Genomic DNA, 22,153 nt, shown 5'->3' with positions numbered 1-22,153 from the left:
ACCGTTCATATTGTTCTCACCTGCATATTCTCCCTATCATATTTCATGCATTCTTTCATCAAATAAGGGTTGTGTGTTTGAGGTGTGTCAGGAATGGAAAGAGCACAAGGGAGTAGCTAACCACAAAGAAAGAGAACTTGATGGGAGAAATGGGAATGTAGTATTGAGTGGGAATCTGGGAGAAGATGCACAATGGGCTCACATGGGCTTTTAGTAATAAACAGGGTTAACCGTTAACTTTACAACAATACACACCAAGGTCTATCCTCATGGCTGTGTCAGAACAGACAACCTCAATTCAAGACGGAAAGCTAGGCAGACATGGGGGTCGTTTTAAGCAATCAAGACCCAGACAGTGGAAGTAGAAGTAATGAAACATCTGTGCAGTCCACAAAATGGACAAGGTTTTATTAAGCCACAAGTAGGTAGACAAGGTCTCACTTCCCTGAAATCATGTAATACCTATACTCTTAATATAACTTGAATGTTTTGCATTTCACCTTGACTACATTTTTTGTACTGTTACACTAATATCAAAACCACCGGAATGCTTCGCCTTTCCTGAGGTGCTGTTGCTATAAGTATTACTGTACTGTACTGGGAGTGTCTGCAGTGCTCACCAGCAAGCCGGGTATAGTTATCTTGGTGTTAGCAGAGCGGTGGCTACAAAGGTGGAATGTCAGTAAGCCTAAATGTGACTTAAAAGCACCGGTTACATTTTAGTCCAGCCAATAAAATAAACACGGACTACTTCTACGGATTTTTATGAATGACCGTATTCATCCCCAAGCACGCCCCCCAATCAATTTGTGGCCCTCTCCTTAACTCCACCCATTTGGAATGTCTGGCCCGCTGCCCGAATGATAATTGGCTGGACATATGGCGACGCATGGGGCGGAGTTTCTGCGTAGCTCACGAGTTGGTATAAAGTAGATCAGGATACTCTCTCTGTTGAATTATTTTTTTTTAGAGTGCTGTAACGATCTCGGGGAAGGGATGAAAATAACTGTTCTCTACACTTCAACGACTTCTGTTCATCCAACGCAACTGTGCGACTGTAGTCTATTCTTGAAAGAGGATTTAAAAGTTCAGAACTGTCTTCAAGCAGACTAATAACGGGGGCAGAGCTTGTTTTTTGACAACTGTCTACTGTTTCTTTGTGATTTTCAATAATTATGGCAAAACGTATCATCTTTGTTTTCTTGACAATGGCAGTCACCAGTCAGGTAAGTCGTATCACCTTGGCAGCTGTCAAATTAGTATGATTTTGATCATATGCAAATCATGCAACAAAATAGCAATGGATGAGTGGATTGCTTAGACTGTTTTGTAACGAGCAGTTGGCGGTGATTTGACTGTCATACACAAGTCATTGTATTTTAGAGACACAAGTGAGAACTTTGTCTACCGTGTTTTCTGTTAACTGAAGATATATATTTTCAAACTGCTGTCGCCTACAGACTATTTGGTAACACGCTTACAAGAGCGTGCTACTGTGTAACTGCTCGTGTAATTACAGTGTAACAATTTTTTGTAATTACTCATTGTTATAATTAGTTACAATGTACTTACAGTAGAAATCCTTAACCCTAACCCAGTGTTCTAATGAGTAATTACAATACTGGTTACACTGTGATTACAGGAATAATCACAGTTATGAGGGCACAGTAATGTAAAATGTGACTGACTTTTTTTGCAGCCTACCAGTCCTACCTTGACTTGTGTCTCTTTTTTTATAGGCATGTGTGTGCTTGTCAAATAACTTTGACTCACTGTCTGAGGGTGGGACTTTTTACATACTGTTGATTTTTTTTTTTTTATTGGAAGAAGTTGGCATGGAAGACTAATGTACTGTTACTCGATTCACGAGTTGGCAGGGGATTGGGTACAACACTTAAACAGCTGCCTAGACAGACAAGACATCCATGGGGATGAAGGGGTAGAAATTATATGAGCAAATTAAATTGACTACTTCAAATTGAAGTTCAAGTACATACATTCATTGTAAACGGTGTTCAAAACCACTCCAAAGGGGACACAATAATCAATTTAAATAAATCAGTTGACATCTCACAATGAATATAAAATGATCAAAATAGACTCCTAGAGCATCTTTATCACTAGTAGTGTTTTACCCATGAAGGCAGACCACAGCAAGAAAATACATGACAAAAATGACTTCCTTTCCTATGCTTCTTTCTTTATGCCTAGGAACCTAAACCTCTCCTCTATCCTCTTCCTCTCTCCTCCCCACACCTCCAGGTGGGTGCCAGCTGCCCGGCGGTATGTGAGTGTCCAGCCATGCCCCTCTCGTGCCCCCCCGGGGTGAGTGCAGTGGCCGACGGCTGCGGGTGCTGCAAGGTGTGTGCCTCCCAGCTGAACCAGGACTGCAGCCCCACGATGCCCTGCGACCACCACAAGGGACTGGAGTGCAACTACGGCAATGACGTGACCCTGGCCCAAGGCATCTGCAGGGGTAAGGTTGTGATAGGGGGAGGAAGTGGGGCGTTTGGAAGTGTGTATTGTAGAAGTGTTGGGATTCAAAGTGTGTAATGAAGGTTGTAGGTGTTCAGTGTTGGAACTATGATGAGGTGTAAATAGTGTATATCTTGTCAAGTGTGATGTGTAGTAGTTAGTTGATGCTGAGTTTTTATGTGATAGCATCTTAGGGTGCATGTATGAGAAATATTACCGTAGGACTAAACCATGTGTTGAACGTCACCACAGCCCCGGACTTAACACGTTGTATCCCAGTCGGGGAGAATATTTGGATGTTAAGTAGATTCCTTATGGAGCTCAATCTCACAGACCAAAATGGAACTAGTTCTAGCTACATCAAACCAAGATTCCAATCCTTCATAGACTAAGATTGGAGGCTTCCACCGTGTCCATGACATGCAGACAATGAGACTCTTCTGGATTCTTACTCACAAGACTTCCTTTCTCTGACCTCCCTCTAGATCTAAGTGTTCTCTCTGGGTTACAGTCTGTGTGCCGTGTCGGTGTCGTTTATTGTGTGTTTGCTAGTTGTTAAGGGGAGGATTGAGTAAAGGGGGTTTCAGCTGGTGTATCTGGAGTATATGACAGATTCCTCCCGGTCATACCTGGGATTGTCAGTGGAAGTTCTTGTATACTTTGACTTTAAAACACATCCTCATATTTAGACTCTCCAGAGACGGGGATGGATGGTTCCCAAAATACCCCCTCGTTACATGATAGCACATTACACACTGTAGACAGTAAGCAGTTCCTTGGTCCTGCTGATGTTTTTATGTGTATATAAATCATAAATATGTTACTACCTCAAAGTGGTCTTAGTATCCATCTAAATTGCCCCTAAAGGAATTATGAAGTTGAATTGAGTTGTACTGCACTGTACCGTACTGTACTGTACTGTGCTGTACTGAACTCAATGGAATTCAATGCATTCTCCTCATTTCCCTCTCTTAACAGCAAGAAAGGAAGGTCGTACGTGTGAGTATAACGGGAGGATCTACCAAAACGGTGAGAATTTCCGCGCCGGCTGTAAACACCAGTGTACCTGCATCGACGGTGTCGTGGGCTGTTCCCTGCTCTGTGCCAACCGTCTGCCCCCCGCCATCCCCTCCTGCCCCTACCCCCAGCTGGTCAGGGTGCCAGGGCAGTGCTGCTTCACTGTGGACTGCCACAAGGGTACCTGGCGCCTTCCCCCCACCAAGCAACATCGCCAACCAACACAACCCAAACATCATCCAGACCAGTACCAGCCGGATAACACACTGGGCAATGAGCTGGTGGAGAGAGGCAAGGGCTGGGAGAATGAACAAGGCTACAAGCACCTGCCTGGTGAGGAGCTGTTGCACTCTTGACATTGACCAAATGCATTGTTATTGATCATGATAGATACTTGGCTGTAGCTTATCATGTACACTGAGTGATCATCGCTAGCACTATTAGCATTTTTGGTATAATAGTTGAGGACTATTGGTCGATAGTTACTCATGTTTGTCTGTACATCAGTCAGTCATGTATCCTGGTTTCTTCCCTCTGAGGTATATTCTCCCTGTAACTCCCTTCCTTCCTTCCTTCCCTTTGTCTCCCATGCTCCTCTTCCTCCCACCCTTCCCAGTATGGAAGAATTCGTTGAATTGTGTTGTCCAGACAACGGACTGGTCCCATTGCTCACGAAGCTGTGGGATGGGAGTGTCCTCGCGCATCACCAACGACAATGCTCAGTGTAAGCTGGATAGAGAGACTCGCCTGTGCACCATCCGGCCCTGCGGTGACGTAGCCGTCCCGCCCAAGGTAAATTCCATATTTAGACAACGCAGTGGGCAACTGTAGTGTGTCTGTGTGCCCATCAGTGTGACTGCACATATTTTCATCCATCATCATCATCATCCCAGGCAGTAACAATATCTCCATTATAATTTACTGATCTGATATCACTTTGATAACAAACCCCAACCCCCTAGACTGTTTCCTCTGCGGAGCACGTCCCGGTGGGAACAGACTAGCGTTGATTTACTCACAGTGGCGGTGGCGCCCTTTTAAATATAGTCCCCTCCACCCCACCCACGGCATTCCTGCCAAGCAACTGTCCATAGCTAGGCGCCTGGGCCCTGTGCACTCAGCCAGGGAGATGGTGTGTCTATATTAATCCTCATCTGTTTCTCTGGATCAGTGCTTGCGACCCAAATGCCACACCCTATTCCCTATTTAGTGCACTACTTTTGACCAGGGCGCATAGGGCTCCTGACAGTGCCCATAAGGCTCTGGTCAAAAGTAGTGTACAATGTAGGGAATAGGGTGCCATTTGGGATGCACCACTGTGGGCTGGGAGATTATAGCTGATTTACCACTGAGACTAATAAGGCCTCTGTCTGGCTGAGTGCGAGATTAATGAGTTTCAGTGAGTTTGATTTAAAACTTTGTTTTGTCACTGTGTTCAGTTAATTTCATAACTTTACTATAATTTAATAAACTTCAGTTTTGTTTTCAGTACTGACACTTTGTTGGTGATAAGTTCATGATTTGGTTGCATAAGCCTTCCGGACATTTAATTCAAAGATGTTTTAAAGATATCTGCAAAAGTTTGTCATTTTATTGAAACAATACAGGTGCCCCGACAGTACAGCATGAAACTTTTACTTTCCTCTGCCCTCTCTGACTATCTCCCTTTTTCTCTCTTTCCCCTTCCTCCTTCTATTCCCTTTACAGAAGGGCAAGAAGTGCTCCCCGACTCCAAAAGCGTCAGAACCCATGCGTCTGTCATATGGCGAGTGTCAGAGTGTCCGCCTCTACCGGCCCAATTACTGCGGCGTGTGTACGGATGGCCGCTGCTGCTCGCCGCGTCGCACGCGCACCGTTCCTGTGACTTTTGTGTGCCCGGATGGCGAGCGTTTCCAGAGAGACGCCATGTTCATCCAGTCGTGCAAGTGTAGCAAGGAATGCGGCCATCTCAATGAAGTAGCCTTGCCACCACAGCACTGGATGTATGGAGACACACATAAGTTCATCGACTAGCTTGATCGTGTTTTAACAGAATCCTCAAACTTGACTGAGAACATTGACAAGGGAAGGGTGACATTTAAAAAAATAAATACCATGGGCCTTGAGGGTGTTTTTCTCTGCAGGCCTCAAATAACAGAACTGAGCTTCACAATGGGCTCTCAGTGAAAGCCTGGCACTATAGTAGCAAACCCCCAAATAGTAAAGTACTTACTGTATGTTTGACTGGAGTGGTTTTGATTGACAGGTGATCCATCCACTCCTGAATGTTCCTCAGACATGGCTCTGAACTCCGGCCTACAGTCCCACCTGGCGTTTTTGTTTAGTTACGGTGTGACATAATGAGTTGCTAGGGCCTTCACAGCAACGACAGAGAGAAAAAGATGAGAAACAGGTGACAACACAGCACTGTGTTGTAGAATAGAAACACATGAAGGAACTGTACAGGGTTATTTGCTGTATAAAGTGATATGATGCTTTGCCTACACTAACCAGGGTCATATTCACTAGGCACCGAATGGAAGAAAAGAGTCTGACACAGGGAGGGACAAGCTGAAGTTGTTCAATAATAAATACTTGCTTTGGTTATCCGTTGCAAAACATTTTTCTAGGGTGTGCACTAAGACTACAACCCAGCTCTATGAGGGCTGGCGTGATACTGGGGCATAACACAATGCACTGAGAACAGTGACTTTAGAAGATAAGTGACGTCAAGCCTGGATGGGCTGAAACGTCTTGACGAAGAGGCTGACAAGATGGAGCATTTAGCTCAGCGCAGGGTACTTGAGTATTAACATTATTTATTCGTATTCTTGTCCAAAGAACTTGACACTAACTCTCTGCAGTAGAGAGTGACGTTCAGTGTAGTTGGGATGATGAGCTGTCTAAAAACAGAGGTTTATGTGAGAGGTGGTAATGAAAGAAATATGTGTCTCAAATGGCACACTATTCCCTATATAGTGCACAAAGTAGTTCTCTATGCAGGGAATGGTAATGATAGCCTGTCTCCACTGACTGCAGTACTAAAAGGAGCTCTGTCTGTAAATGAGACGTGTTCAGAAATGACTGGACCAATACCAATTCACTTCAAATGACCTCTAATCTCTTACCAGATTCAGATGAGTTTTATTAACATGAATGACAAAGCCACTGTTGCTAAAGCGAAGTGAGATAATGTAATCAACAATACCAATAAACATAATGAATACATAATAATAATAATAGAGAATAGTCAATGAATAACATTGGTGAATAATTTTCAATATTGTGTATATGTTTGGGATTCATTCATGTATTGTATGCTGTTCCTGAAATCCGAAAAACTATTGCTTACACATCTTTAATTATGATTTGTTACTCAAACTGTCAAATGAAATGTTTTACAATAAAACTGTTATACAATTGTACAACGTCTACTTCAAATGTGTGTTTGTCATAACTGAGAATATGTAGCCAAGCTATTAACATGGCACTAGTGATTGTTGTTGTTCACGTGATACAAAGCTGACCTGCCTGTTTCAGTTACATGTGATGTTTTATTTGAACTTGGCTTGTATCGTTTCAAATTCTTTCATTTGGCAGTCATTTGATTAGCAAGAGGTTGATAAACTGAAAGGATTCGCAAAACACACCACCTTGCCTGCTGACATTTTTGGGAATGTGTTAAAGGGATAGTTCACCCAAATTACAAAATTACATATTGGTTTCCTTACCCTGTTCGCAATCTATGGACAAGGTAAGACAGTAGTCACTGGTTTGGTTTTGTTTACATGGTCACTGTTTCCACTATTGGCACAAATCCAGTGCAAGTCAATGGTACTGATATAAGCATTTTTCATGCTTCATGTCCAAATCATCTATTGTAACTTCCCCGAGCTACACAATCAATTTGAGATACTTTAGGATGATTTGGTCAGTAAGCACAAAACAATGCTAATATCAGTACCTTTGTGCCACACATGCAAAAAAATGTAGGATTTGGAGACAGTAACCAGGTAAACAAAAACCAAGCATGGATTGCTGTCTTACCTTGTCCATAGACTGCTAACAATAAGGAAACCAGTAGCCTGTATGCCATTTTGTAATTTGGGTGAGCTATCACTAACAGAGGACTAATGAACAAAATACTAAACTGTTCCTTTAAGACTACACCTTTAAGGCTGAGCCTGGGTGAGAAAAATGCTAAAAAGCCACTCTGTTATTTTTATCACTAAACAGGAACTCCAGTATTGATTCCATCAACACAAACAGACAGGGTATGGGTGGATTCTGGGGGATGCACGGACTAGACCAGTCAGTATGGGGCAGAATGTATGGAGAGACCCATTGGGGACCATAGACATTGAGGTTTAGGTGGTTTAGACCTATTATTAAATGTATTGAATAGTATCTGCTTCATAGTGTACTGAACACAGAGATATCACAGGACAACACTGACATTCTCACATAATCATATGCCGACATTTACAATAAAAAGCATGTTATGTGGACATCCAAATCTGAAAAACTGAAACGTGCAGTTGGCTGCTCATTCAGGACAAAACAAATGTGTCTAGAAAACTTCGCCCTCAGGTGGTGATTTTTTAACAGTATATTAGGTTTGGGCGAAATTTGCAACTTTACCTGTCATCAACTCCCAGTTTATCAAAAATTATCTGTCTGGATTTCGCATATCGGATAGGATTAAATGCACGGAATTATAATGACTAGGACGGCTGTCCCCATTCAAGTCAATGATTCGTCCGTTATGTTCATAATATTTTTATCCATTTAATCCTGGCTGCTGTTTATGGGTTTTTCCCGCTCCCGCTAGTGTACCTCTTCCAACTCTCAGCATCCAGTGGTCCTCGCGCTCTACTGAGTTGGTGAAGTCACGCACAGGCTGCTGTCGGGCGCGCCAGAGCAGCGGTGGTTCTCGCCTCGGGGATGGTGCCCTCTGCTTCGGTGTTCAAGTCGGGTTTTCAACCTCAGGACAACAAACTTCCGATGGAAAGTGTCCTTCCCGACGCGGAGCAGCTCCTGCTGTTCCTCAGGAAACTCAAAGAGGTGTTCGACTTGTGCGACGAGGATTCGGATGGTTATATTCGAGTGGAGCATTTCGTAAACCTCGGTTCACAGTTCGGCCAAGGAGACGAGGTAATAGAAATGCCAATCAAGCATCCCCTGGTGTTTTATGGAGTAACGTTGCGCTACAGTAGCGTTTGTTTATACGTTTAAAGGCTTCGTTTCTATGTTTCTTGTTGTATTTTATGTCGTGTAGACGATGTTATTACACATGCATAGATATTTACTTACAATATACTAATTCATTCATGTTTGGCTATTCAGAACATATAGCCTATACCATAAAGTGGAACAGGCTCTTTGTACCAAAAGCTGAACAAAGTTCAGTCTTACACCTGTAAAAGTATATTTTCTTGGATGCTAAAATACAAGATAGACGTGAGATTTTATTTTCAAGTAACTGTTAACGTTATAACTAGTTTTCAGTGTGGCTGTGGAGGAGAGTACAGTAACACTTTCCAGTGAGATAATCTGATTCAGCCTTTCTCTCCCATTCCTTGTATTCAGGCTCTAATTTTGGCCCAAAAAGTGAAACTCATTTTCGTCCAAATGTGTTATTTTGTGGTAGAGAAATTAGGTCAACTACTGAGAGAGAGAGACTGGAAAATAGGCTAATTGTGTTCTTCTGACGGTATTAATGGACTATAGCCAATAGCTCTCAATTGCATCAGCCTTTTGATATTTAATATAATATGCCAGCCTCAACATAGTAATAAACATAGGCAGACAGGTTTGTTTTAGTAAAGGAGTTCTCTGTTATAAATTAGGCTTAACACAAGCCTTCTGCCATTTGTCATGGCATGGCTGCGCTCTGCTGAACTGGGCTGAGTGATTGTGTGAGCAGGGAGCGAGCATGCATAGACCTGCCTGTGTAGATTCAGAAACAGATATATAGCCTAGACTAGAAACAGCGCAAAGCACCCAAGAGACTTTATCTTATCCTAACCCGTCACTGACCTGCTCAGTCTGAATAATAATTGTGTGCAATGAATTGGCACTCTCTTTATGTGAACAATTAACTATTTTAATTGGCGCTGTGTATCTTTGTAAATGTAATCAGGTTGGTAATAGACCACTTTGCCTGTCTCCATACAGGCTTTTTCCAGTAAGAATGATTCATAGGCTGTGTCTGAAATGGCACCCTATTCCCTATATAGTGCACTACTTTTGACCAGAACCCTGTAGGTCCTGGTCCCCCTGGTCAAAATAGGGTGCCATAGTATGCATACACAGGCAGATCGGCGTAGCTCTACAGGAGTCCACTGTCCTGCAGTGTGTCCTACTGTTCTGATTGTGAGTTGGGGATGGATGCACTCAACTTCCCACAGGTTGATAAGCATAAACTGATCTCAGACCAGTTTTAATTGGACAACCCATACACTCCCGACTTTGTCATTGGCTAAATGATACCCGTTTGGTCTTGATGTTTTAACTGTTGTTGACAATGGCCCATCCAAAAATAGGTTGTTGTTCACACAAGTCCCTTGTGTTCCAATGTATGTCACAGGGCTGTAACATTAGTGTTGATTGGCTCCCCCGTGTTCTGTTGCTTATCACTTCTCTGGAACATTAGCTCTGATTGGTTCCTTTAGGATGCTTTGCATGGACTGTGGGCAAATGGATCAAATCAAATTTTATTTGTCAAATGCGCCAAATACAACAGGTGTAGTAGACCTTACCGTGAAATACTTACTTACAAGCCCTCAACAATGCAGTTCAAGAAATAAGAGTTAAGAAAATATTTACTAAATAAAATAAAGTAAAAATAAAAAGTAACAGTAGAATGACATAACAATAACGAGGCTATATACAGGGGTCCAGTACTGAGTAAATGTGTGGGGGTACAGGTTAGTTGCGGTCATTTGTACATGTAGGTACGGGTAAAGTGACTATGCATAGGGAGCAGCAGCAGTGTAAAAACAAAGCGGTGGGGGGGTCAATGTATATAGTCCGGGTGTCCATTTGAGTAATTGTTCAGCAGTTTATAGCTTGGGGGTAGAAGCTGTTCAGGAGCCTTTTGGACCTAGACTTGGCGCTCTGGTACCGCTTGATGATGTGGATAGGGGTTAAAAAGGGGTGCTATTAATAGTAGGTAGTGTGGGTGTTCAACTATGCATGTAGCATCAACACTCTCCTCAGCAGATGTAGTGAATAGGTCTATATGGACACTGAATTCTCATGTTGGAACTACTTTAGTTCAACATTAAATGAGCATTTGAGAAAGAGGCAGCTCGATGAAACTACATCTTTTCAGCTAAACAATTTCCACAAAGCTTCTCTCAATAGTTTTATTAGACCACAATGGTCCACTCTGTTATTTGACCCTGATGGTCATCTATGAAAGTTTGAACATCTTGAAGAATGATTTGGCTTTAATGGCCATGTACTCTTATACTCTCTACCCGGCACAGCCAGAAGAGGACTGGCCACCCCTCAGAGCCTGGTTCCTCTCTAGGTTTCTTCCTAGGTTCCTGCCTTTCTAGGGAGTTTTTCCTAGCCACTGTGCTTCTACATCGGCATTGCTTGCTGTTTAGGGTTATAGGCTTGGTTTCTGTATAAGCACTTTGTGACATCTGCTGATGTAAAAAAGGCTTTATGAATACATTTGATTTGAGTTACGCACACAGAACATGATGCAGATGAGATTAAACCTGTCTGGACCTCTGTGTCCCACTGGCCACACATAGCCTCAACATCATCCTTTCACTGCTCCCATATTCTGACCTATCCTGTCCACTCCCTCTATCCACCCACTCACAGTCACACTGATCCCCTGCTCCTCCTAATCAAGCAAAACTTAATATAATCTCCTACAAACTCAGACTCACTGGTCCAAATCTTCCAACACAATGGCCTTCATTTCACCCAGTACTTTCCTGTTGACCCAGTTGCCGTGCCGACAGTAACTAGGGCATTAGAGCCGTAATTGTCTGGTGTGTGTTTTGACTGATAGCTGGCTGACACAGTGAGGGATGGTGATGCACAGCTGTATAGCAGAGGTTGGACAGATGGGAGCAAGGACCCATCGTGCGTGTGTGGTCTGTTGAAGGACTGTCTCCCACCACATTCTCAGACACGCACACAAATGTACGAGCATACACGTACACACACAAACACACGCATACGCAAGCACACACACACAATCTCTCTGGTATTCACACAGTCATTCTCAGTCACTATTAGGTCTCTATCCCCAGCATTTACCATTTCATGACACATTCATGACACATGTTTTACCAGCCCCAGTCTAAAAGTAGGAGTTGAAAGAGTTGCAGGTAGCATCTAAAATGCATTAAATGCATAATTCATGAGTACAGTACAGTACCCCTGTGTCTCTGCTTCAGCCCACATGAAAAAAGAAAACCAGCCCCGTCACAGACCAGGATGTCTTACTCCCAGGCAGACTAAATAACTTTTTTGCCCGCTTTGAGGACAATACAGTGCCACTGACACGGCCCGCAACTAAAACATGCGGACTCTCCTTCACTGCAGCCGACGTGAGGAAAACATTTAAACGTGTCAACCCTCGCAAGGCTGCAGGCCCAGACGGCATCCCCAGCCGCGCCCTCAGAGCATGCGCAGACCAGCTGGCTGGTGTGTTTACGGACATATTCAATCAATCCCTATCCCAGTCTGTTGTTCCCACATGCTTCAAGAGGGCCACCATTGTTCCTGTTCCCAAGAAAGCTAAGGTAACTGAGCTAAACGACTACCGCCCTGTAGCACTCACTTCCGTCATCATGAAGTGCTTTGAGAGACTAGTCAAGGACCATATCACCTCCACCCTACCTGACACCCTAGACCCACTCCAATTTGCTTACCGCCCAAATAGGTCCACAGACGATGCAATCTCAACCACACTGCACACTGCCCTAACCCATTTGGACAAGAGGAATACCTATGTGAGAATGCTGTTCATCGACTACAGCTCGGCATTTAACACCATAGTGCCCTCCAAGCTCGTCATCAAGCTCGAGACCCCGGGTCTCAACCCCGCCCTGTGCAACTGGGTACTGGACTTCCTGACGGGCCGCCCCCAGGTGGTGAGGGTAGGCAACAACATCTCCACCCCGCTGATCCTCAACACTGGGGCCCCACAAGGGTGCGTTCTGAGCCCTCTCCTGTACTCCCTGTTCACCCACGACTACATGGCCACGCACGCCTCCAACTCAATCATCGAGTTTGCGGACGACACAACAGTGGTAGGCTTGATTACCAACAACGACGAGACGACCTACAGGGAGGAGGTGAGGGCCCTCGGAGTGTGGTGTCAGGAAAATAACCTCACACGTTGCGTGTGAGGTCAACAAAACTAAGGAGATGATTGTGGACTTCAGGAAACAGCAGAGGGAACACCCTCATCCACATCGATGGAACAGTAGTGGAGAGGGTAGTGGAGAGGGTAGTAAGTTTTAAGTTCCTCGGCGTACACATCACAGACAAACTGAATTGGTCCACCCACACAGACAGCATCGTGAAGAAGGCGCAGCAGTGCCTCTTCAACCTCAGGAGGCTGAAGAAATTTGGCTTGTCACCAAAAGCACTCACAAACTTCTACAGATGCACAATCGAGAGCATCCTGTCGGGCTGTATCACCGCCTGGTACGGCAACTGCTCCGCCCACAAATGTAAGGCTCTCCAGAGGGTATTGAGGTCTGCACAACGCATCAGCGGGGGCAAACTACCTGCCCTCCAGGACACCTACACCACCCGATGTCACAGGAAGGCCATAAAGATCATCAAGGACAACAACCACCCGAGCCACTGCCTGTTCACCCCGCTATCATCCAGAAGGCGAGGTCAGTACAGGTGCATCAAAGCTGGGACCGAGAGACTGAAAAACAGCTTCTATCTCAAGGCCATCAGACTGTTAAACAGCCACCACTAACATTGAGTGGCTGCTGCCAACACACTGACTCAACTCCAGCCACTTTAATAATGGGAATTGATGGGAAATGATGTAAATATATCACTAGCCACTTTAAACAATGCTACCTAATATAATGTTTACATACCCTACATTATTCATCTCATATGTATATACTGTACTCTATATAATCTACTGCATCTTTATGTAATACATGTATCACTAGCCACTTTAACTATGCCACTTTGTTTACATACTCATCTCATATGTATATACTGCACTCAATACCATCTACTGTATCTTGCCTATGCCGCTCTGTACCATCACTCATTCATATATCTTTATGTACATATTCTTTATCCCCTTACACTTGTGTCTATAAAAGGTAGTAGTTTTGGAATTGTTAGCTAGATTACTTGTTGGTTATTACTGCATTGTCGGAACTAGAAGCACAAGCATTTCGCTACACTCGCATTAACATCTGCTAACCATGTGTATGTGACAAATAAAATGTTATTTGATTTGAAGATGTGGGTTGATGGTGGGAGCGGCTATGGAGTTGCATACATTTCCTCCATCACAGGGAGTGCAGGTCGGTACTATGGGCTGTTTACAGTAAGATACACCCTCTGTCTCCCCCTCCTCACTTTCACGTTGACTATTACACAGGATCATCAACCGAGATCTACCAGTTCACCTCTGACTGGTATTGGCTGGTTTTATTTATTAATTGTATTTTTATTTATTTTATTTATTTCACTTTTATTTAACCAGGTAGACTAGTTGAGAACAAGTTCTCATTTACAACTGCGACCTGGCCAAGATAAAGCAAAGCAGTTCGACACATACAACAACACAGAGGTACACATGGAATAAACAAACATACAGTAGAAAAAGTCTATATACAGTGTGTGCAAATGAGGTAAGATAAGGGAGGTAAGGCAATAAATAGGCCATGGTGGCGAAGTAGTTACAATATAGCAAATAAACACTGGAATGGTAGATGTGCAGAAGATGAATGTGCAAGTAGAGATACTGGGGTGCAAAGGAGCAAGATAAATAAATAAATAAATACATTATGGGGATGAGGTAGTTGGATGGGCTATTTACAGATGGGCTATGTACAGGTGCAGTGATCTGTGAGCTGCTCTGACAGCTGGTGCTTAAAGCTAGTAAGGGTTCGTTCCAGTCATTGGCAGCAGAGAACTGGAAGGAAAGGTGGCCAAAGGAAGAATTGGCTCTGTTGAGTCTGCCGATAGGAATGTGGTGATTGACAGAGTCGAAAGTCTTGGCCAGGTCGATGAATGTCTCTTATCGATGGCAGTTATGATATCGTTTCTGTGTGTGTGTGTGTGTGTGTGTGTTATATATATATATATATACATACACACACACACACACACACACACACAGTGGGGCAAAAAAGTATTTAGTCAGCCACCAATTGTGCAAGTTCTCCCACTTAAAAAGATGAGAGGCCTGTAATTTTCATCATAGGTACACTTCAACTATGACAGACAAAATGAGAAAAAAAATCCAGAAAATCACATTGTAGGATTTTTAATGAATTTATTTGCAAATTATGGTGGGAAATAAGTATTTGGTCAATTACAAAAGTTTCTCAATACTTTGTTATATACCCTTCGTTGGCAATGACAGAGGTCAAACGTTTTTTGTAAGTCTTCACACACTATTGCTGGTATTTTGGCCCATTCCTCCATGCAGATCTCCTCTAGAAGTGATGTTTTGGGGCTGTTGCTGGGCAACACGGACTTTCAACTCCCTCTAAAGATTTTCTATGGGGTTGAGATCTGGAGACAGGCTAGGCCACTCCAGGTCCTTGAAATGCTTCTTACGAAGCCACTCCTTCGTTGCCCGGGCGGTGTGTTTGGGATCATTGTCATGCTGAAAGACCCAGCCACGTTTCATCTTCAATGCCCTTGCTGATGGAAGGAGGTTTTCACTCAATCTCACGATACATGGCCCCATTCATTATTTCCTTTACACGGATCAGTCGTCCTGGTCCCTTTGCAGAAAAACAGCCCCAAAGCATGATGTTTCCACCCCATGCTTCACAGTAGGTATGGTGTTCTTTGGATGCAACTCAGCATTCTTTGTCCTCCAAACACGACGAGTTGAGTTTTTACCAAAAAGTTATATTTTGGTTTCATCTGACATTCTCCCAATCTTCTTCTGGATCATCCAAATGCTCTCTAGCAAACTTCAGACGGGCCTGGACATGTACTGGCTTAAGCAGGGGTATACGTCTGGCACTGCAGGATTTGAGTCCCTGGCGGCATAGTGTGTTACTGATGGAAGGCTTTGTTACTTTGGTCCCAGCTCTCTGCAGGTCATTTACTAGGTCCCCCCGTGTGGTTCTGGGATTTTTGCTCACCGTTCTTGTGATCATTTTGACCCCACGGGGTGAGATCTTGCGTGGAGCCCCAGATCGAGGGAGATTATCAGTGGTCTTGTATGTCTTCCATTTCCTAATAATTGCTCCCACATTTGATTTCTTCAATCCAAGCTGCTTACCTATTGCAGATTCAGTCTTCCCAGCCTGGTGCAGGTCTACAATTTTGTCCTTTGACAGCTCTTTGGTCTTGGCCATAGTAGAGTTTGGAGTGTGACTGTTTGAGGTTGTGGACAGGTGTCTTTTATACTGATAACAAGTTCAAACAGGTGCCATTAATACAGGTAACGAGTGGAGGACAGAGGAGCCTCTTAAAGAAGAAGTTACAGGTCTGTGAGAGCCAGAAATCGTACTTGTTTGTAGGTGACCAAATACTTATTTTCCACCATAATTTGCAAATCAATTCATTAAAAATCCTACAATGTGATTTTCTGGATTTTTAAATAATTTTGTCAGTCATAGTTGAAGTGTACCTATGATGAAAAATACAGGCCTCTCATCTTTTTAAGTGGGAGAACTTGCACAATTGGTGGCTGACTAAATACTTTTTTGCCCCACTGTGTGTGTGTGTGTGTGTGTGTGTGTGTGTGTGATATATATATATACACACACACACACAGTCTTATGCATTCATGATGTGTGCTCTATATGAGTGAGATCCTCTATGTGTGAAGAGCCGTACTTCACCTCTAGGTCATAACAACATGAGGTGTGTTGTAGTGACTCAGTAGTGATTCAGAGAGGGACTGTTAGAACAGGTGATGGTGGGAGGCTCACAGCTACAGGTCACACACACACACACACACACACACACACACACACACAGCTGTCAGCAAGAGTCAGACATTGACAGGTTGTTTACAATTTCATCTGTACGTTTGCATAGATTCTATGAAGCCAAACTCATGACAAATTGTTTTTGTTCAGCCGTTTTGTTGCCTGTCCCATGTTCTCCAGGTGAAGAAGTTGGCCAAATGCTTGGACCCCAATACTCAGGGCAGAATCAACTTCAAGGACTTCTGCCATGGAGTGCTGGCTATCAAAGGTAGGAATGAGAGGCTTGGACAGGGAACCAACCATCGGCAACTGCATAATTCAGTTTTACTGGTGTGTGTGTGTGTGTCTGCGTGCATGTGCATCTTGCATACATGCATATGGTGTCTTCCCACTGAGGCAGAAAAGCATCATTCAGCAACACTATTCTGCCATTACCCTCCTACTCAGGTTATAGATGCTGGGACTGAAGAGGATGGGTAACTCCTACTGCCTAGTTACCATGTAGTTACCATGGAGTAGAGTTGAGTCACATGTTCATACATACACAGCCTACCTACAAAATGGTATTGTGCTCAAACAATATTGTACTCATTTTCATAAGAAGGTAGTCTAGCTCAAACCCCCAAAATATTTTTTTTATGAGAGAACCAATCAAAGCTCAGCCAGAAATAAGTACAACTTGGTGCGAATATTGCATTTACAATGGCCTCAGCATCAGAAAGTGAAGGTGGAGAGACATAAAGGATGCTGGAGAGTTAGTGTCAATCAAAAGTGAAGCCCTACAATTTAGAGAATAAAAAGTCCTGCCCATGATTGAATCTTAACATCTTCACTATGGTCAGTTTGTTTTTCTCTGCTACACACTCAAGGCTGTTTTCTGCCAACTCATCATAACTGCTCTAACTGACCGGCCGGCCTCCTCTTTGGCCTGTCTAGAGAGAGAGAGTCCCTGTAAACCAGGTCAGTTTGTTTTTCCCTGCTACATCCTCCAGGCTTGTTTATAACAACCAGGACACATGAGTGGACACCAGCCAACCAGGACACATGAGTGGGGAACCAGCCAACCAGGACACATGAGTGGGGAACCAGCCAAACAGGACACATGAGTATGGACACCAGCCAAACAGGACACATGAGTATGGACACCAGCCAAACAGGACACATGAGTATGGACACCAGCCAAACAGGACACATGAGTGGACACCAGCCAACCAGGACACATGAGTGGGGAACCAGTCAACCAGGACACATGAGTGGGGAACTAGCCCCGCCAGGACACATGAGTGGGGAACCAGCCCTGCCAGGATGTTGTGGTGTATTGTTGGGGCCAAACACGTTAACGGCTAACATCTAACGCTTACCCCATAGAGCTCCATTGCAATTGATTGACTGCAGGTGTGCATACTTAGCAGTGACCTGCCTCTACTCTGGCCCAGCTCAGCCACTGCAGCCAGGGGCTAAATCCACAACCCGCAGATGGTGCAGTGACGCTAAGGCAAGGTATGGGCACAGGGAGTTTGCCTTGTTAATACGGTGCATGCGTGGTGTCATGTCAGGTGCCAATGTGAATTTAGGATGATGAACCACAGATGATGGACTGAAGGCTCTGTTTTAGTCAGATTAAACTGCTGCTAGTCTACTCCCACTAAGTTAAAGCTGAGCCCTCATGTCTCCCTCTTACAAAGCCGAAGACTGCGTTTCTAACCTACTCCCAACCAATCATTAATTCATACCAACAAACTCCTTCAGCCCTCCGTGTCACTGTTGGCTCACTGTCTGTGTGAATATGTGTGTGTTGAATTATAGATAGGAGAAAAGTAAGTGCACGTGCAGAAGTGCACGTTTCCTAAATACTTACAGGAAATGGATTGTGAACTCAACTAGTCTACCTCATTTAACTGTGGCAGTTGTTTTCTGTCTTGATGTCTCATTACTTTATGCTAATTTAACATCTAACAAGTACAGCAAGGTCTCACATCAAGGATTTCATTTGATGGAAAGAAAAGCTACCCAGGGATGGAGAGACAAGTTGACAGTGGGAGTTAAAGAATATCATGTTATTCTATACAGTATGTATAGAACACCTTCTCCCCCTCTCGCTTTCAGGCTGTGAGGGGGTCCTGAAGACCACACTGGGAGCTCGCAGTATCACACAGCGTCCCTATGAGACCGACAACGGTTACTACTACCAGGTACATAATGTGTGTGTGTGTGCCCTTTTGCCAGGCCAGCCTCTATAGTTGTACACCCCTCTTTTCATTACCAAGTCAAAGTCATGTGAAACCCTCAAACTATATTGTTTTCTTGTAACATGGGAGCTTTGACTTTCTAAGCCCTTCATCCGAAATCAGACCCATAATGTGGTTACATTTTTACACTGTCTTTTCTCTCCCTGCACGGTAAACCTAAATTAATGTCAGCATGTGAATCTGGACATAAACTCTAGCCAGAGTCAAGGCAAACTCCCACACAATGGATTAACAGGCATCACATCAAATATAGTGAGTTGTACCATACCTTTACAAATGTATGTCTTTACCAACATTACTTATTTTGATTTTATTGTGGGCCTAGTAGTTTACTTCAAAGTAAAATTATATAACATGTTTGTGTAATTACAGAGTACAATTTTTCAGCGTAAGTACCTCATGTGACCAGAGGGTGGCGAACTTTATCCATTCCATTGCCAAAGAGTAGTAACAGTAGCTGGCCCAGATTCTCCCCAGCCCAGCCCCATTCTGTAGACATGGCCTTTGTTTCACGCTTCTCTCTCATTTAAGGTCAGTAAACTTAGATAATTGGCTTATTATGTCATGGGGGGGGGGGGGGGGGGGGGGGGTGTGTACAGTCTATAACATTGTTCCCAAGTGATGCCGCCCAAGCTTTCACCACACTGGAGCAGACCTGGGTTCAAATATTATTTAGAATCATTTCCATCTGGCACTCTAGGCAGGCTAGAGCAATCGCTCAATGTATTTGAAAGATTTCAAATAGTATTTGAACCAAGGTCTGCATTGGAGAGGAAGATCCCCATATTAGGTGTTACAGGATGTGTCATTGTAATGTCCCACTCATCGGGTCATCTCTGGGGAAACAAGATATGGTGTGGTAACGATTTATACCACGACACTAGACCAGGGGGTCTCGTACATTATATGTAAGCAATGTTGAAGCATTGATTTAATGTCAGTGGGTATTAACTAGTGAATGTTTTGCGTTTGTTTTCAATTGTGCCAGTGTATGTCAGTGTATCCTTTTATATAAGCCCTCTGAGTACCCAGATTGAGAGCGTTTTTTTCTTCCAAGGCTTCTGCTGCAAATGCATTATCCACATGGAGAAATATATCAAATCAAATGTATTTATATAGCCCTTCTTACATCAGCTGATATCTCAAAGTGCTGTACAGACACCCAGCCTAAAACCCCAAACAGCAAGGAATGCAGGTGTAGAAGCACGGTGGCTAGGAAAAACTCCCTAGTAAGGCCAAAACCTAGGAAGAAACCTAGAGAGGAACCAGGCTTTGAGGGATGGCCAGTCCGCTTCTGGCTGTGCCGGGTGGAGATTATAAGAGAACATGGCCAAGATGTTCAAATGTTCATAAATGACCAGCATGGTCAAATAATAATAATCACAGTAGTTGTCGAGGGTGCAGCAAGTCAGCACCTCAGGAGTAAATGTCAGTTGGCTTTTCATAGCCGATCATTAAGAGTATCTCTACCGCTCCTGCTGTCTCTAGAGAGTTGAAAACGGCAGGTCTGGGACAGGTAGCACGTCCGGTGAACAGGTCAGGGTTCCATAGCCACAGGCAGAACAGTTGAAACTGGAGCAGCAGCACGACCAGGTGGACTGGGGACAGCAAGGAGTCATCATGCCAGGTAGTCCTGAGGCATGGTCCTAGGGCGGGAGAAATACCCCAGATATAACAGACTGACCCTAGCCCCCAGACACAAACTACTGCAGCATAAATACTGGAGGCTGAGACAGGAGGGGTCAGGAGACACTGTGGCCCCATCCGATGATACCCCCGGACAGGGCCAAACAGGAAGGATATAACCCCACCCACTTTGCCAAAGCACAGCCCCCACACCACTAGAGGGATATCTTCAACCACCAACTTACCATCCTGAGACAAGGCCGAGTATAGCCCACAAAGATCTCCGCCACGGCACAACCCGGGGGGGGGGGGGGGGGGCCGACCCAGACAGGAAGATCACGTCAGTGACTCAACCCACTCAAGTGACGCACCCCTCCTAGGGACGGCATGGAAGAGATATATATATATATATATGCTCTTGAATAATATACAAAGCCTGTAATTGAATACATAGCCGTCACCTGCCATCAATAAAATAGCTTTTGTAAAGTGACTGACATTACAAAATGCCTCTCTCGCCTTCACTGGAAATGTCATTGAACTAAGGTAGTCTCATTCACAAGGCAATGGAACTGTATGACCTTGGTGGTATATGTAGTAGTTAAACTGAAGTTGACTCAATTCCCCCATACAGTTGAAGCTATAAATCCAACACACACACACACACACACACTCACAGAGGCAATAGTGTCTGGTTGATTTACAGCTGCCCTAATACATGTGAATCGATTGCTGTTTGTACCGTGTTCCAAAGAGAAAAATGTCATCACCATGGCCATGGGTGGAATGGTGCGGGGCCCAACTTATAGAGAGACACACAGAGTTCCCTTACTACCCTACACTCAATGCGTGCGTGAACGTGTATGTGTGTGTAGGTGCGCGCGCGTGTGTGTGTGTGTGTGTAGGTGCGTGTGTGTGAGTCGGCCTGGTCCTAGATAAAGATGGTTCCAGTTCCAGGGGCTGACTTGCAACCCGTTCACTTCTCCCTCCTCTAGTGTCTACTCAACCTGTTGCACTAGATACTGGGAGAGGTTGGGTGTCTCATACCTGGTATAGGCACAGGTAGCTGTGGTGAACAGGGAATGTACCTTTTAGCTGAATGTATATACAGTCGCAGGACAAGTTTGGAACTATTTGTAAGTACATTGTGAATAGCTTTTCTCTTTAGGATCAAGATTGTTTTTGTATTGATGTTTTGGGGGTTAGTTTGGGTGGGAGAGTGTAGTTTTCTGGGACAGTGGGGTTGTTATCCAGTGTTCCAGCTGAGCTCTCTGGACTAAAGAGGTTTGTGGAGGGAAAACTTGGTTGCCATTGTGAGGAGACAGAGGAATCTCAGAATCTCTGTGCTCCAGTGCAGCCTCTAGGAGGTGAGAGAGAAACAAAGAGAGAGAGATATGAGGAGGAGGAGAAGTGTGTGATCTGCCTCATTAGTGTAAGAGGAGGTACACAGGATTTATTTGCCTGTTCACTCAAATGGATAATGTGCTGAGCGAGTGCACATAGACACACACACACACACACACACACACACACACACACACACACAGAGGGGGAAGGCTGGGGGAATTAGTTTTGGCAGGTAAACAGAGACAGATGAAGCTGGTGCGCTGAGCATTGCAAGGGAGGAGAGAGCGATAAAGACTGTGTGTGAGTGTGTGTGTGTGATGA

The 22,153-nt window shown here is 44.2% G+C and overlaps 2 protein-coding genes across 3 annotated transcripts; both read left to right on the top strand.

Annotated features, from left to right (window-relative positions):
- Positions 1-951: 951 nt before the first annotated feature.
- LOC110493578 (CCN family member 1) lies at positions 952-6,861 on the top strand. Its single transcript, XM_021567932.2, has 5 exons — positions 952-1,226; positions 2,263-2,476; positions 3,454-3,825; positions 4,109-4,284; positions 5,200-6,861. The coding sequence occupies exons 1-5, from the start codon at positions 1,176-1,178 to the stop codon at positions 5,503-5,505; spliced, it is 1,119 nt and encodes a 372-aa protein (XP_021423607.2). The 5' UTR covers positions 952-1,175; the 3' UTR covers positions 5,506-6,861.
- Positions 6,862-8,263: 1,402 nt separating this feature from the next.
- On the top strand, positions 8,264-19,085 carry LOC118940368 (rab11 family-interacting protein 4A-like). Of its 2 annotated transcripts, XM_036949512.1 has the most exons (3): positions 8,264-8,625; positions 16,791-16,878; positions 18,717-19,085. In XM_036949512.1, the coding sequence occupies exons 1-3, from the start codon at positions 8,416-8,418 to the stop codon at positions 18,848-18,850; spliced, it is 432 nt and encodes a 143-aa protein (XP_036805407.1). In that variant the 5' UTR covers positions 8,264-8,415; the 3' UTR covers positions 18,851-19,085. The 2 variants fall into 2 exon arrangements, with proteins under 2 accessions (XP_036805407.1, XP_036805406.1); XM_036949511.1 differs by lacking the exon at positions 18,717-19,085 and having other exon boundaries at positions 16,791-17,229.
- The last annotated feature ends 3,068 nt before the right edge of the window (positions 19,086-22,153 follow it).

Source organism: Oncorhynchus mykiss, chromosome 17, assembly GCF_013265735.2.
Source record: "Oncorhynchus mykiss isolate Arlee chromosome 17, USDA_OmykA_1.1, whole genome shotgun sequence".
Taxonomy (NCBI): Eukaryota; Metazoa; Chordata; class Actinopteri; order Salmoniformes; family Salmonidae; genus Oncorhynchus; species Oncorhynchus mykiss.
This window is presented reverse-complemented; position numbering and strand designations above follow the sequence as displayed.